We start from the raw sequence: 15976 nt of genomic DNA, 5'->3' as shown, positions 1-15976 counted from the left end.
TTTGGTTTTCTTTTTTTTTTTTTTGAGACGGAGTCTCGCTCTGTCGCCCAGACTGGTGTGCAGTGGCACGATCTCTGCTCACTGCAAGCTCCAACCAGGCTTGAGTGCAGTAGCCCGATCTCCGCTCACTGCAAGCTCCGCCTCCTGGGTTTATGCCATTCTCCTGCCTCAGCCTCCCGAGTACCTGGGACTACAGGCGCCCGCCACCACACCCGGCTACTTTTTTTGTATTTTCAGTAGAGACGGGTTTTCACCATGTTAGTCAGGATGGTTCCGATCTCCTGACCTCGTGACCCACCTGTCTCGGCCTCCCAAAGTGCTAGGATTACAGGCATGAGCCACAGCGCCCGGCAGTCTCATTCCAACTTTTATATTTAAAATTTAAAGTTTTCTTTTAGGCTTCAGTATTATCACTAAATGAAAAACTCCCTATGGTATTTCAAGAATGGTGTTACAAGAGAAATATCAGCACTTTATAGTGCTGTAGTTGGTTGTAAAGTGTGGTTGTAATTTTAGCTCCACCCGGTGGTTAACAGTTAAACAGCATTAATTAGCATCTTAGTCTTACTTAATATCCTAACCAAAAACTGCATGTTAATACAAAGCCATTGCAATACAGGCATAAAATCAGTACTCATTGGTGAAGGTGCAGTAACACTTTTATACAGTGCTAATACGTCTTGGAAAGCAATTTGGAGTTGGGTGTATATATACTTGTTTGGCTTTGGTTTTTTTTTTTTTTTTTTTTTTTTTTTTGAGTTTCAACAGTCTCACTCTATTGCCCAGGCTGGAGTCCAGTGGTACAGTATCAGCTCACTGCATTCTCTGTTTCCCAGGCTCAAGTGGTCCTCCCACCTCAGCCTCACAATTACAGGCATGCACCACCATGACCACTGATTTTTTTTTTTTTTTTTTTTTTTTTGGAGGGGGCAAGGGTAGAAATGGGGTTTCTCCATGTTGCCCAGGCTTGTCTTGAACTCCTAGGCTCGAGCAATCTGCCCACCTCGGCCTCCCAAAGTGCTAGGATTGCAGGCCTGAGCCACTGCACCTGGCCTGGAGTTGTATATTTAGCCTTGTAAATGTTAAGTGTTTAAAACTTTTAGGAAAAGAAATCCAAATTACAGAAAGAAAGGAAAAGAAATCCAAATTACAGAAAAAAACTGCATAAATATGTTCATTATAACAACTTTATAATAGTTTAAAACAACCTATTTAAAATAGAGATATGGCTCGGTGCGGTGGCTCATGCCTGTAATCCCTGCACTTTGGGAGGCTGAGGCAGGTGGATCACGAGGTCAGGAGTTCAAGACCAACCTGGCCAAAATGGTGAAACCCCATCTCTACTAAAAATACAAAAATTAGCTGGTCATGGTGGTGCGTGCCTGTAATCCCAGCTACTCAGGAGGCTGAGGCAGGGGAATCGCTTGAACCTGGGAGGCAGAGGTTTCAGTAAGCTGAGATCATGCCACTGCACTCCAGCCTGGCAACAGAGAAGCCTCCGTCTGGGAAAAAAAAAAGTAAATATGGCCAAGCCAACAATAAAATCTTACTCAACCATTTAAATGATGTCTGCATAAACAGTACTAATAAGGAAAAATGTTTGTGGTGTGTTTAACAAAATTTTAAAAGACAAATCCTACTTGAAGTAATGTTAGTAGTGGCTATGTTATTGTGATAGGTTGATTTTTTTCTCTGTTTCTTTTTTAAATATGGTTTTATTCATTTCATAATGGAAAATGCATACAATTAGTATTTAAAAGAGTAAAAGAACAAAGGATGGTACATCTATAGTGCTTCAAGATGTTACTTGGTTTTTATGGCTAATATTTTGCCTTTCAAGTGAAGTATGTGACTACAAGGCAGGCTGAGGTCAATTAACAATCACTAAAACCCTGTACCCTCTCTACAAAAACTTTGTAAAATCCTAAAAGCTGTAATTTGTGCACTTTATGCTTGCCAGTTGTACATACAGATGAGGAGATATCTGAAAATAAGTAGAAATGGAACTAGAGTGAATGTTAGTTCATTCTAGATGAAAAATCATTCTGTTTGAAGATTGTTGTAAGTCTCCAAGTGAACCAAAAATTGTTCATTTAGGTTGAGACACAAACAAAATGAGCTTCACATGTACATGAAGTCTTGTTTCAATATTTGTCATCCTTCATTTACATTAAATTTTTAGATAACAACACAACTATAAATGTTAAATTATATGTGAAATATATATATATGAAAAGTAGTAGTATTTCCAGAGTATAAATGACCTTGTTTTATCATCTCATTTACTTTTCTCTCAAGATTTCTCTTAGTATTAACATCATGGTTAGTAATGTTTTTAAGTAAGAATTAAAATTTGGGGGTAGGTGCAGTGGCTTATGCTGTAATCCTAGCACTTTGGAAGGCCGAGGGGGGCGGATCACTTGGTGCTCAGGAGTTTGAGACCAGCCTTGGCAACATGGCGAAACCCCGCCTCTACAAAAAAAAAAAAAAAAAAATACAAAAATTAGTTGGGTGTAGTGGTGTGCACCTGTAGTATCAGTTCCTCTGGAGGCTGGGGTGTGGAGGATTGCTTGAACCTTTGAGGTAGAGGTTGCAGTGAGCCAAGATTGCACCACTGCACTCCATCCTGGGCGACAGACCAGACCCTGTCTCAAAAAACAACAAACGTATTTTTGCATAGGAAACAAAAAATTGCAGAAGAGGCCGGATCGCTTGAGATCAGGGGTTTGAGAGCAGCCTAGGCAACATGGTGAAACCTCTCTACCAAAAATACAAAAAATTAGCCTAGTGTGGTGGTGCATGCCTGATTTTTTTGTTTTGTTTTGTTTTGGTTTTGGTTTTTTTGAGACAGAGTTTCACTCTTGTCGCCCAGGCTGGAGTACAATGGCATTATCTTAGTTCACTGCAACCTCCGGCTCCCGGGTTCAAGCGATTCTCCTGCTTCAGCCTCCCGAGTAGCTAGGATCACAGGCATGCGCCACCACGCCCATCTAATCGTGTATTTTTACTAGAGATGGGGGTTTCTCCATGTTGGTCAGGCTGGTCTCGAACTCCCGACCTCAGGTGATCTGCGCACCTCAGCCTCCCAATGTGCTGGGATTACAGGCGTGAGCCACCGCGCCCAGACCATTTTTGTATTTTTAGTAGAAATACCCAGTTACGGCCGGGCACGGTGGCTCACGCTTGTAATCCCAGCACTTTGGGAGGCCAAGGTGGGCAGATCATGAGGTCAGGAGATCGAGACCATCCTGGCTAACACGGTGAAACTCCATCTCTACTAAAAACACGAAAAATTAGCCGGGCGTGGTGGCAGGCGCCTGTAGTCCCAGCTACACGGGAGCCCTGAGGCAGGAGAATGGCGTGAAACCCGGGAGGCGGAGCTTGCAGTGAGCCGAGATGGCCCCACTGCACTCCAGCCTGGGCGACAGAGCGAGACTCCTCCTCAAAAAAAAAAAAAAAAAAAGAAATACCCAGTTACCCAGGAGGTAAGGTGGGAGGATCGCCTGAGCCTGGGAGGTGGAGGTTGCAGCGAGCCAAGATCGCGCCACTGCACTCCAGCCTGGGTGACAGAGCAAGACCCTGTCTCAAAAAAGAGCAAAAATTGCAGTAGAATGTGGCAAGATATAATAACATTTCATAAGGTACAGCATAAATACAAAAGTATAGGAGTGATTTACTCTATAGGGGAGGGAAAGTGCGGCAAAGAAATCTCAGGGAGATGGAATAGAGTGCTTTCTCAAGGAAGAATAGGTTAAAACCAGGAACACAAGGAATGTGTAAAGGCGTGGAGAAATGATAAAATAAGAAATGTTTGCGAGAAATTACAAACAGGCCAGGATGGACTGGAGTAAGAAGAGTTTGAAAATTGTTATTCTAAAACATGTTATTAAAAAGGCATTAGAGAGGCATTTTATATGAAGGTTGAAGGAGGACTTAAACATGGATTATTCTTCTCAGGTAAAGATACCAAATGTCTGTATGTCTGTACCATCTTCTTTGAGACTTATTTGCTCCACTTTTCCTCCCCTATAGAGCAAAAAAAAGTTCAATACTTTTTTTTTTTTTTTTTTTTGAGACTAAGTCTCACTCTATTCCCCAGGCTGGAGTGCAGTAGCCCAATCTCAGCTCACCGCAACCTTCGCCTCCCAGGTTCAAGTGATTATCCTGCCTCAGCCTCCTGAGTAGATGGGATTACAGGCACCTGTCACCACTCTCAGCTAATTTTGGTTTTTGATTTTGGGTTTGTTTTGTTTTGTTTTGTTTTGTTTTGTTTTGTTTCTTGAGACGGAGTTTCACTCTTGTTGCCCACGCTTGAATGCAATGACGCTATCTCGGCTCACCGCAACCTCCGCCTCCCAGGTTCAAGCAATTCTGCTTCAGCCTCCCGAGTAGCTGTGATTACACACATGCGCCACCATGCCCGTCTAATCGTGTATTTTTACTAGAGATGGGGTTTCTCCATGTTGGTCAGGCTGGTCTCGAACTCCCAACCTCAAGTGATCTGGCCACCTGAACCTCCCAAAGTGCTGGGATTACAGGCGTGAGCCACCACACCTGGCCAATTTGTGTATTTTTAGTAGAGACAAGGTTTCGCCATCTTGGCCAGGCTGGTCTCACCTCCTGACCTGAAGTGATCCACCCGCCTCGGCCTCCCAAAATGTTGAGATTACAGGCATGAGCCACCACGCCTGGCCTCGATACATTTTTTATTTCTGTAGTATCCTTATAAATATCTTAACCCATTCTATTGCAGTTTTTTATTTGTATTTGTTTCCCATGAAAAAATTTTTGTTCAGTTTGTTTGTTTGTTTGTTTGTTTTGAGATGGAGTCTTACTCTGTTGCCCAGGCTGGAGGGCAATGGTGTGATCTCTGCTCACTGCAACCTCTGCCTACCAGGTTCAAGTGATTCTTCTGTCTCAGCCTCCCAAGTAGCAGGGATTATAGACGTGTGCCACCGCGCCTGGCTAATTTTTGTATTTTTAGTAGAGACGGGGTTTCACCATGTTGGCCAGGCTGGTCTCAAACTTCTGACCTCAAGTGATCTACCCGCCTCAGCCTCCCAAAGTGCTGAGATTACAGGTGTGATCCACCACGCCTGACCCAGATAGGACTTTTGACTTTAACGGAATCATAATTCCACTGTGATAGCTAACAGAATTCATAATAATTTTTAAATGCATGTCTAAATTTCCCCTATTATCTCAAATCCCCAGTCCCAGCACTTTGGGAGGCTGAAGCGGGAGGATCATCTGAGGTCAGCAGTTCAAGATCAGCCTTGCCAACATGGTGAAACCCCGTCTCTACTAAAAATACAAAAATTAGCCGGATGTGGTGGCACATGCCTGTAATCCCAGCTACTCGGGAGGCTGGGGCTAGAGAATCACTTGAACCTAGGATGCAGAGGTTGCAGTGAGCTGAGACAGTGACATTCCACTCCAGCCTGGGCAACAGAGCAAGACTCCGTCTTGGGAAAAAAAAAAAAAAACTTGATTTTACACATTTAAAAAATATAAATTATACTGATTCCTAAGGGACATCTCTTTTTATTTTTATTTATTTATTTTTTTTAATTTTTTTGTGATATGGAGTCTCACTCTGTCGCCAAGGCTGGAGTGCAGTGGCGTGATCTCGGCTCACTGCAACCTCCACCTCCCAGGTTCACACCATTCTCCTGCCTCAGCCTCCCGAGTAGTTGGGACTACAGGGGCCTGCCACCACCACGCCTGGCGAATTTTTTTTTTTTTTTTTTTTCCCCTGCTTCCCCTCTTTACCTAGACGCCTGGCTGATTTTTTGTATTTTTAGTAGACATGGGGTTCCACCATGTTAGCCGGAATGGTCTCTATCTCCTGACCTCGGGATCCACCTGCATCAGCCTCCCAAAGTGCTGGGATTACCAGCGTGAGCCACCGCGCCCGGCCTTGATTTTTAAATGTATATCCATAGCATCAAATAATAGACACTAGAAGGTGGGAGGGTGGGAGATGAGTGAGGGTTGAAAAATTACCTGTTGGGTATAGTGTTCCCTATTCAAGTTATAAGTGCACTAAAAGCCCAGACTTCACCACTACGCAATACATGCATGTAAAAAAATCTGCAGTTGTACCCCCTGAATATATAAAACTTTAAAATTTTTTAATAAAGGGAAAATTTAAATAAAATTTGAAACTCATGGACAAATGTACATCCATAAAATAGCCACTTCAAAGCTGAATAATTATTGCTTCCTTTATTTATAGACTTAAAAAAAATAAATTGGCTTTCATTTTTCTTCCTTCGTCCAATCTCCAACAGATTGAAGAAGAGATGTTGGCTTTGCAGAATGAGCGCACAGAACGAATACGAAGCCTGTTGGAACGTCAAGCCAGAGAAATTGAAGCTTTTGACTCTGAAAGCATGAGACTAGGTTTTAGTAATATGGTCCTTTCTAATCTCTCCCCTGAGGCATTCAGCCACAGCTACCCAGGAGCTTCTGGTTGGTCACACAACCCTACTGGGGGTCCAGGACCTCACTGGGGTCATCCCATGGGTGGCCCACCACAAGCTTGGGGCCATCCAATGCAAGGTGGACCCCAGCCATGGGGTCACCCCTCAGGGCCAATGCAAGGGGTACCTCGAGGTAGCAGTATAGGAGTCCGCAATAGCCCCCAGGCTCTGAGGCGGACAGCTTCTGGGGGACGGACAGAGCAGGGCATGAGCAGAAGCACGAGTGTCACTTCACAAATATCCAATGGGTCACACATGTCTTATACATAACTTAATAATTGAGAGTGGCAATTCCGCTGGAGCTGTCTGCCAAAAGAAACTGCCTACAGACATCGTCACAGCAGCCTCCTCACTTGGGTACTACAGTGTGGAAGCTGAGTGCATATGGTGTATTTTATTCATTTTTGTAAAGCGTTCTGTTTTGTGTTTACTAATTGGGATGTCATAGTACTTGGCTGCCGGGTTTTTTTTTTTTTTTAATTTTGGGGAAATTTTGAAAAGTGGAGTTGATATTAAAAATAAATGTGTGTGTGTGTGTATATATATATACACACATATATACACATATATTATGCATATGGTGAAAATAATTGGCTAGATAGGAGATTTTCTGAACACGGCAAAAATAAAACACAACAAAGTGGCTTCAGTTATCACTTTTGGGTGTCTGTATCTTAAGAAGTTTCTGAAAAGATGTAAAGCCTTTTTATCCCATATCCCAAATTCTTATGAGCCACTCACAGCAGGCAGCATATGTTGAAATAAGTTATTACTGGTACACACCTGCATCCCCTCACCAATGTATTTATTTGTTATTAAATTGATCTGACTTCTCAGCCTCATTTGGACTAAAAGAAGGAAGCAGAAATCCATGAACGCATTGCTTCTCGGCCTTTTGGCTAAGATCAAGTGTAGAAATCCATGAACACTAAAGGACTGCATTGACTTTTTCAGAGTAGAAAACAACCTAGTTTTTTTTTTTCCTGAATGCTTCATAGGCTTGTGAGTGATTTTTGTCCGTTCAGTTGTGCCTTCTTTGTATTACGATAAGATGGGGGTACTTAAGAAGATCACAAGTTGTGTGGGGATTGCATTAACAAACCTGTGAGCCTTCAGTGGGGAAGACCAGAAGGGTGAGAGGGTCCCAGAAAGTTCATATAGTGGGTATGTCCCGCAGCAGAGTGAGGTGAAGCTTACATGTCCTGATGTTTTGTTGCTTATACTGTGATATCTCACCCTAGCTATGCTCTATAACGCCCAAGACCCCAAACAGTACTTTCATTTTGTTTGTACAAAAAGAAAGACATATAGCCAATACAAATCAAATGCCAGAGGTATTTGAATGATGCCATATTTGCAAATTGCCATCTATTGAAATTCTCATCACACTACATAGACATAATTATTATCTCCTTTTGGCTTATGTGATTTTCTGTTTACAAGTAGAATAGCCATTTATTTAAATGTTTAGTTGCCACAGTGAACCAGGAGTCGCTGAGCCAATGACTTTACCAGCTGCTGACTAATCCTCATCACCACTGTAGATTTTGCTGCATGTGCAGATCCTCTATTTTTAATTGCTGTTTTCATTGCTGCAGTACTTTACAAACTTCTAGTTCATTGAGGCTTAGAGGCCATTTGGCATCAAGTTAACATCACGCAATAGGAAACACCACTTCCACAAGTCTCAAGCCTCAGTGCTAAAGTACTACTGAAAAGGAACTAGGAAGTTTGGCCAATTAAGAAAAAAAAAAGTAAAAGTAAGTTATAGTGGTCAGGGAATCTCTTGACGAAAGCTAACTCTTTTTCAGGGGGCACATGTTTTGTTTTGTTTTGTTTTGTTTTGTTTTGTTTTGTTTTGTTGTACAATGAAGGATGAACCCAATGCTAAAAAGTCAGTTGTTTTCTTGGTTTTCCATTTTTTATATAGAAATTGAGTTGGAGGTGGGTAGGAAGCAGTGAGTATGACTTGAAGAAAAATATCCTTTTCAGTGACAAATCAGAGTTTCTTACAAGTTACTGTCCTGCTCCCTTCCAAGTTGTCTTGAAGAATCCTTGCTGCTAACTCTGGATCCTGCTTCTCCTATAGTCAGGGGGCTCCAAGGTAGAACTCTCGTGGCAGTCTTTGCCTAGACCAAACTAATGACCAAATAGTAATCAACCTATCACTGTTGAAATCCTGGTTTTCTCAACCAAATTTTAAGTCTTCCCCAGGTATGTCAGTCGAGTTGCCATGAATCCTCACCTGTGTGAGTTTCTGAGATTCAGGAAACTGGAAGAAAATTAATGTTTTAATGTAAATGTTTTTAAAACCAAGATCACCATAGAGTTCACACAAAATTTTAGGCAGTGTTTCAAGAAGCACTCTTATGTGTTGTCCTTTCGGCCATGCTCCAGGTCACCAGTTTTTAGGTAAATATGACATGTACTTAAAATATCAGTGAAAGGGGCTTTCAGTCGTCTCAGTATCTTTTTTGCGTTCAGGTATTACAGTGTTTCCAACAAATTGAGAAATCTTCGTATTTGGTGTAAAATGATAAGAGAGAGCTTTAGAATTTAATAAAATATCAAAAATACAATTTGATACCCTTAAAAATTATTCATAGATCTGGCTGCTCTGTACTACTGGATGGGTGGAATAGGGAAGCAGATTAGTTTTGCATACAAAACTCTTTCAAACCCAAAATACTACTGGTGGTACATTTTAAAGTCCAGTTGTGGACTTAAATTTAAGTCAAATTGACTTAGTGAGTCCATTCAGATCTCCAGTAGGGTTTTTTATCTAACGTAATTGTTTGGCCACCTGTTTTACATGTAGATCATGACTCTGCCTGGATTTTACCATTAAGTTAATTTTAAAGTATATATATATAGTTTACAAAAATGATTCAAATTAATTGGTTTGTATATGTTTGTGAGATCTAGCTTCTGAGGAATCTCATATATGGTAGGAACCATCACAGAGTAAACCTTGTAGCAGAAAAATTGGAAAGGTTTTGAGATATCCTAGGGAAAGAGCAAGCACTTTCTGGGGAATCAGTGGGCAAATAACAATATTTGATCAAATTAACACTACCTCCTTCCCAGTGTTGGTGTTCACTCACTATATATGTCTTTAAGAAAATTAAAAGTGTGGAAAATTTGTGTAGCATATCAAGAAGTTGTAAATGCTTTATCTGGTATCCAGAGGCTGGCTGTAAAAAGTTCCTTGGTGTCACTCTATCTCCCATTTTTTTGGTTAGCATTTTAAAAATGCAAAGCCACATACTTTGAAATATATTATTCTAAATTGAGCTCCCTTCCCTTTGCACATATTTTTTCCTCCCCTTATTGAAGTCAGCTCAAACCCCAAATTCTAGTATCCAGAAGTATTTTTGTTTGTATAAGGTTATCTGAAAAATGTGTTTATATTATATTTTCAGAGCTGCAATTCTTATTTGCCATTTCAATACCTACAGATAAAGAGTCTTACCTTTGAAGCCACACACACTGGTGTAATATGCTTAGTACTCTAAGTCAAGGATTTGTTGGTAAATGGAACATTTTAGCATAGTCATTATGATATTTGGTTGCCTAGACGTCAGGCAAACATTCATTACACTAAAGAAACTATCCTGGACACTCTCTCCCACCTCCACCAATTTTTTTCTCACCCCCTTTTCAAAATTGAAAACTCTATGAGTGTCTTTTCAGACCATAAAGCAGACTTTAGTAACTTTCTATTTCTGTAAATACTAAATGTCTGGCATTTTAAACTTTTATAGAATACATTGTGTTGGACACTGGAATAATACTATTTATTTTCACCTGTGAAAATAACTTCATTGTACTTGAAACACCTCCTTTGCATTTCTCCATTTGTGCCATTCACTAGTGGAAATAAATTGTATTATACCATGATCTACTGGCTTTTTAAAACTGTGTTAAATATGCACATTTTTGGCATAGCTATTATTTGTATGTATATATTGTATATACATATGAGTGTCTGTGTGTATAGATAGATGGATGGATGTAACTCATACTGTACATTTCCATCAGGGCACTTAAAGTTGTTATTTTTGTTTGGTTTTGTTATTTCAATCCTCAGTTAAGGCAAGAATGCATGTGTTTCTTAAGAATGAGTACTCTGCGTTGATATTTATGAGAAGGTCGTCATTAGATGCAGTCTTTTCCTTTTTAATCCCCTCTTAGCATTTGTGTGAGTGGAGAGGATGTTAAATAAAATTTGGAATCATAAGTTGCAATGCAGTAAAATGGTGCTGGGGAAGGAGCTGGTTAGTGTTTCTGTGAGTTTGTGTTGTGATGCAATAAAAGATAAGTAATGCAGAGAGAGATGAACCATGGAAAGTAAGAACACTGGTGGTGATTCCTCTGCAAAGATGATTAAAAAAAAAAACCAATACATCACACAATCTTTATGTGCTTTCTGTATGTATTTCTTAGTAGTGATACCATTGATCCTCTTACTTTTTTTACTCCATCAATACTAATAATTATATACTTTGCTGAGGATCAAAACAGCCACGAAAGGAATTACTGCTAAAACATCTAAGATTCTCCTAAACTGTAACATCAACAGGAAATGGCCACTGGGAGAGAAGGATTTGGTATTGGGTGAGGGGCTTTCTCCCTTTACCTGCCTCTTCTTGCTTGCTCTAATAGTAAGTTCTTTGTGCACCTTCCACCATTTCTGAGCCACTACTATTCAAGTAGAGATTTGCCCCAACACATTAACTTTTTCCTTGGAGATTTAAATGGTCCTGTATTTTGTCCTATGCTCACAATGTGAAGTGTCTTATGTATTCAAGTCAAAAATATGTTTAAAGTATATAAGTGTGAATCTCTTATAATGATGGAAGAAGATATTCTCTTGTCTTAGAAAAGAGCCTTCTCCAAGAGCAGTGTCAAAACTTGGGCTGTCATCTTTGAGCTGTTTACCAAAATGCAGACCATTATTGAAGAAAACAAATTCTCTATTTTGTTTTCCCCATCTAACATGATAGTGCCCACAACCAGGTTGTAGCATTTACTTTTAAAAGAGACTCACTCACTCTTAGTTTTTAAGAACTGGAAATTTCCCATCCTCAGATTCCTTCAAGGATGAAGAGTTAAGAGTTGGCTGTACACTTAGCAGACTTGCCTCTTATATGCAAGGACTACTGATTGAAGTCTGTTTTGCTGTGTCTGGTTATGTTGTCTGCACTTTTATGAAACCAGTACAATAGGTCTGCATTGGAAATGACTATTAATTTGTAAAGAAGTAAGTTTTATTAAACACTGTCTAGAAAAAGAAAGTGAAGCTGAGAACTCTTCCTTTATTGTACTTTTATATTTTCTGCTGAATTCTGGTAGTTCCTTTAAAGTCAGGTTGACTAATGTTTTCCTCCTTGTTTGTATTCAGATTTCCAAAATTTCACTCATACAAGGGAAGAGACTCCATCTGGCTTAATGGTAGTCTTTAGATCATAAGAAATATATAAATTAGCATGCACCTTATCTGCCTGTTGTGGGTTTCTTAAACTTGCACTTCCTACCCACCCAAAGATAGATATCCTTTAAAGAAAATAAAGGCAGAGAATTAAAACTGGGGAGCCATTTACTATGTCACCGTCACTGTTAACTGTTTACCAGCAATCTAAACTTTTTGAAGTTTCAGAGGTGTTTTTTTTTTTTTTTTTTTTTTTTTTTTTTTGTATATATGTCTGTGTGATTGTATTGTTTTGTTTTTAAATATACAAGGAATTCTTTAAGTAGAGAAAAAGGTTAATCCTCACTGAAACACCAGGATGCCCACTGGATATACTAATCTGAACATCTGTAGGTAGTTTGTCATGAAAAAGTGGAGAGAAGATGAGACTTTTGAATGAATGAAAAAGGGTATCTTGATGCCCAGAATTCCCCCCAAAGTACGGGTAATTCAACCTGCACAGTTTTGTTTCACTCAAAGTATTTAGCACTTGTGAGTGAAAAATCATGTAATTATCTGTAAATATGTAGCTAACAAATTGACCTAGTTTCTGTATTTTTTTGTTTTTGTACTAAAGTTTATAGGTCTGTGCCAGCTAGAGAGAAGTTGCTGTCATTACCAGTTGTGGTCCTAGCATCTAACCCTGAAACCATCCTAGGTGACATTTTTAGAATTAATACTTAAATGTTGTTAAACAGGGGGAAATGAAGCTTAATCATTGGTCAGGTTTGAGATCTTTTGCAGTGAAATAATTTTATTTAATATAAATGATCACATGTCCTCAATCATGAATGAGGTAGGGAGCCTCTCTCCCCCAGTGGCCATGTTTACAAAAGTGTGTTTTGTCTATAAAGTGCAAGTGTTTTAATGTTTATGTAAATTATGCAGGTGATAAAATGGTTTGGAACTGTTTATTGGGCTCTTTAACTGAATTTTCAAATGAAATGAACTATGCTTATTGCTGGCACATTGATCCCATTTCTGGAACATTACGTATGTTCTTTTGTCATTACCCAGTTTAACCTCCCTTTCTCTGATATGCCTTGTAGCCAAAGTATTAAAGGCTGATGAACATAGACGAGGGAAATGCATTTCTTAGAAATCCATGAACTCTCAGTTGTATGCTTTCAGTACTCGTGTTAATATGTTTCTATGGCAACTCTGAGGTCAGTGGTTTAGAAATGAGATACCAGTGTTAATGAAAAGTAAAAGTGTGTGCTCTTTGCTTTTGCATGGCTTGGCTTAGTATCCAAGGTATATTAGGGCCACTTGAAAGCATGAAGACCAGTTATATAGGGAACAGGATTCTCTCAGTGGCACATTTTGCTTTTTCTGAGCCCCAAATACATTGCCTGGGCATGAACACAGTTACCATAAATTGCACATGGTCATGGAGTGAATTATGTGACTTTAAAGGAGGTAACTGCCCAACATTTGCTGATTCTGGGTAGTCTATGTGACCGTTTGGCACGTATCCAAAAACCCAGGGGCTATTGGAACCCTTCCAACCCTTTTTCCTTTATCATAGACACGTGTGTATATAACTTATCAAGATGTCGGCTGTCCTGGTGTATTGCCAGACAGCTCTCTTTTGGTTCCCATTCCAAATGTGCTGCTGTCCTTCTTTGCATTTCACAATATCAAAGAAACCACCACCCTTCTTCGTAACAGCATTTTATGCCTTTTATTCCACATTAAATGGGAATTGTGCCTACTTAGGAATGCCCCTCCAATTAATTACATGCGTCCAAGAATAATCCAAGCCAGAGACACAAGGTGGGAAAACATTAAAAAAAAAAAAAAAAAAAAAAGTCCTCTTAAGGCCAGTAATTTATCTGCAAAGGTATTTTATCACACCTTGACACCTTATATATGAGCCTATTAGGAGTTGCAGATGGTTTCATTGGGCAAAATCCAAGAAAAGAGAAGGATGTGTGAGGTTTCTATTAGAAGATAATTTTGTTCCCATTTTACCTTTCCTTTTTTGATCCTTCTCTGCTAGAACAGGTTAATTCTCCAAATTTTTTTTTTAAGGGAAATTTTTACAAAAGCAGTGGTTGGATGTAAATAACATTTAAAGTATACTGCACATAACTTCCCCGGACTGTTCCAATCTGATAATTTGTAAATGCTTTAGAGTTTTTTAAATTAACACTTGTGTTGCTAAATCCTATTTATGTAAATCTGCTAAAGTTTTTTAGCCCACTTAAAACTTAAGACAACCATTTAAATAATGGATGGGTTACTATGAGCAAATTAGCTTTCAGAACCCCCTTGTTTTAGTATATGAAAAAGCCTAATGCGCATTAATGAGGTTGAAGAGACTATGAGAAATATGTATAGTGTATATTTTAAAACAGCTTTGCTTGTATTGTGAAGATTTAAAACAAACTTGAGATTTTAACGTAACTATTAACACAGTTTTAACATAAGTTATCCCACTGGGTTTAAGAGCATCTTGAATGTATAATCCTTTTTGTAACCCAGGTTGGTTTCTACTTTTACCAGTCACCCAAACGTATTTATGTTTTTAGTTTTATGTACTCATTTCCCTTTGTTTTCCTCAAACAGCATGATTTTTTTTTGCACATGTAGAAATTTTTTAAAAGAAAGAAATTAGTATATCATTTTCTCTGGATTTTCTTCACTTCCGTCTTCCTTTCTACTAACCCCTTCCTTAAAGGCCATATCACTCCATTTGCATTATTTGTGCAAATGATAGGGTTGGTTTTATTTTATTTTGCTATTTACCTAAAAAAAGAAAATGCTTCAGTCAATTGCTTTTTTATTTAAAAAAAAAAAAAGAAAAGAAAAGAAAAAAAGCTGTAACCTTATCATTTCTGAGTAGACCATTGAGAGATGAATGCACACCTGTAATAGCCCAGGACCAGCTCTGGTGGCTAAAGGGAATATGTTAACTAAGCAAGAGGTTCTTTTCTAAAAGTGGTATCTGTTATCCACAATGTATTTCAGTTATTCCCACAAGTCAGGGGTCCAGGTAAAATGAGGGTTATCAGCTAACTGATATGCTATCATTGAGGTTCATCAATGAATTTGTACATTTCTAGTTCCCTTTGGTGAAGGGAAAAATGATGATTTTGCAAGACCTAGATTTTGGCTTGGTTTCTTGCCTCCTTTTTTGGCAGCCTTCATCTTCTCATCTCCCAAACCCCTTGACCCTGTAGGGTTTTCATAGTGGACAAAGAACTTGTGGTCTTTTAAAACTGGGACTGATATTTTTTTGAGAGAGTATCGTGTTGAAAGTGTGATGTTCTACCACTTTACCAATAACTAATTTTAAATACACATTGTCCTCTCGATTTTTGGACCAAACAGACGCTCACAGTGGAGGCTTATCAAGGGTTGCATTGGGGAAGAAGCCTCTCCCTTTCTGTCAGCACCAGCTGGTAAAGGTGACTGTACAGATGTGCATTTTCCTTTTGGTATAAATGGTCCACAGCACTAACTGGTAAGGCTTATTGTACAGTATATTGTCAGTATTCTTCTGGTTCAGCATACCTTATAGTTCATATATAACCTGTATTAATTGTATAGATCGTGCATTTAAAGCTGTTACCAAGTTGTCAGAACATAAGAGCGAAAACAAGGTCATATGTAATATTTTGTTTGTAAGTATCCTTTGTATCATAGCAAAGGAAATGTTTAAAAAAATCAACTGTAATAAAGTAATTTTAGTACACAGTGTCTGTCCAGTTTTTTAAAGCAATTTTATTCCCATGAAGATAAACTCTTTCTATTGAGTGACTGTTGGATAATTACTGAACCTTAGGCAGTGTGCTGAATGTTGGGGTTACAAAAATGGGATTACCACTCAGATGGTAAGAGTGTACCATCTGATAAAGATATAAACCCTCGTCCGGGTGTGATGGCTCACGTTTGTAATCCCAGCACTTTGGGAGGCTGAGGTCAGTGGATCACCTGAGGTCAGGAGTTCGAGACCAGCCTGGCCAACATGGTGAAACCCTGTCTCTAGTAAAAATGGAAAAATTAGCAGGGTGTG

The 15976-nt window shown here is 39.2% G+C and overlaps 1 protein-coding gene across 1 annotated transcript in view; it reads left to right on the top strand.

Annotated features, from left to right (window-relative positions):
* TAOK1 (TAO kinase 1) overlaps positions 1 to 15653 on the top strand; it is a 178883-nt gene extending 163230 nt beyond the window's left edge. The window contains exon 20 of the mRNA XM_017855070.1: positions 6294 to 15653. Within this exon, the coding sequence (XP_017710559.1) occupies positions 6294 to 6755 (462 nt within the window). The 3' untranslated portion in view covers positions 6756 to 15653. The remainder of the gene's footprint in view (positions 1 to 6293) is intronic.
* The last annotated feature ends 323 nt before the right edge of the window (positions 15654 to 15976 follow it).

Source organism: Rhinopithecus bieti, unplaced genomic scaffold, assembly GCF_001698545.2.
Source record: "Rhinopithecus bieti isolate Rb0 unplaced genomic scaffold, ASM169854v2 scaffold_38691, whole genome shotgun sequence".
NCBI lineage: Eukaryota > Metazoa > Chordata > Mammalia > Primates > Cercopithecidae > Rhinopithecus > Rhinopithecus bieti.
Note: the sequence above shows the minus strand (reverse complement) of the source record. Positions and strands in the feature narration are given on the sequence as shown.